The following is a 311-nucleotide window of genomic DNA, read 5'->3' as shown; positions in this document are numbered from 1 at the left end:
CCGCTCCCGCCACCGCAGCAGCAGCAGCAGCTGCTGCTGCTGCTGCTGGCGCCTTGGCTTGGCTACCTGCGCTGCTCCTGCTTCGCCTACTGCTGCTGCTGCTGCTGCTGCTGCTGCTGCAGGAGAGGAGCAGCAGGGTTTGTTTCGGCTGGTGGATCTTGCGGGCACGGAGCGCAGCAGCGCAGCAGCAACAAAGGGACAGTTGCTGCAGGAGGGAGCAGCAATTAACAAGTCTCTTTTTTGCTTCTGCCAGTGCATAGAAGCACTGGTGTCGCGGCAGCGCGCAGCAGCAGCAGCAGCAGCTGCTGCTG

General features: G+C 63.0%; 1 protein-coding gene across 1 annotated transcript; it reads left to right on the top strand.

Annotated features, from left to right (window-relative positions):
• Nucleotides 1–122: 122 nt before the first annotated feature.
• ETH_00037395 (uncharacterized protein) lies at nt 123–228 on the top strand (the record flags this gene model as incomplete). Its single annotated transcript, XM_013376220.1, has 1 exon — nt 123–228. A coding segment is annotated over one exon (106 nt), but the record flags the coding sequence as incomplete, so codon positions are not given.
• Between the last annotated feature and the right edge of the window lie 83 nt (nt 229–311).

This window comes from Eimeria tenella, genomic scaffold, assembly GCF_000499545.2.
Source record: "Eimeria tenella Houghton genomic scaffold, Eth_scaff3225, whole genome shotgun sequence".
Taxonomy (NCBI): domain Eukaryota; phylum Apicomplexa; class Conoidasida; order Eucoccidiorida; family Eimeriidae; genus Eimeria; species Eimeria tenella.
Note: the sequence above shows the minus strand (reverse complement) of the source record. Positions and strands in the feature narration are given on the sequence as shown.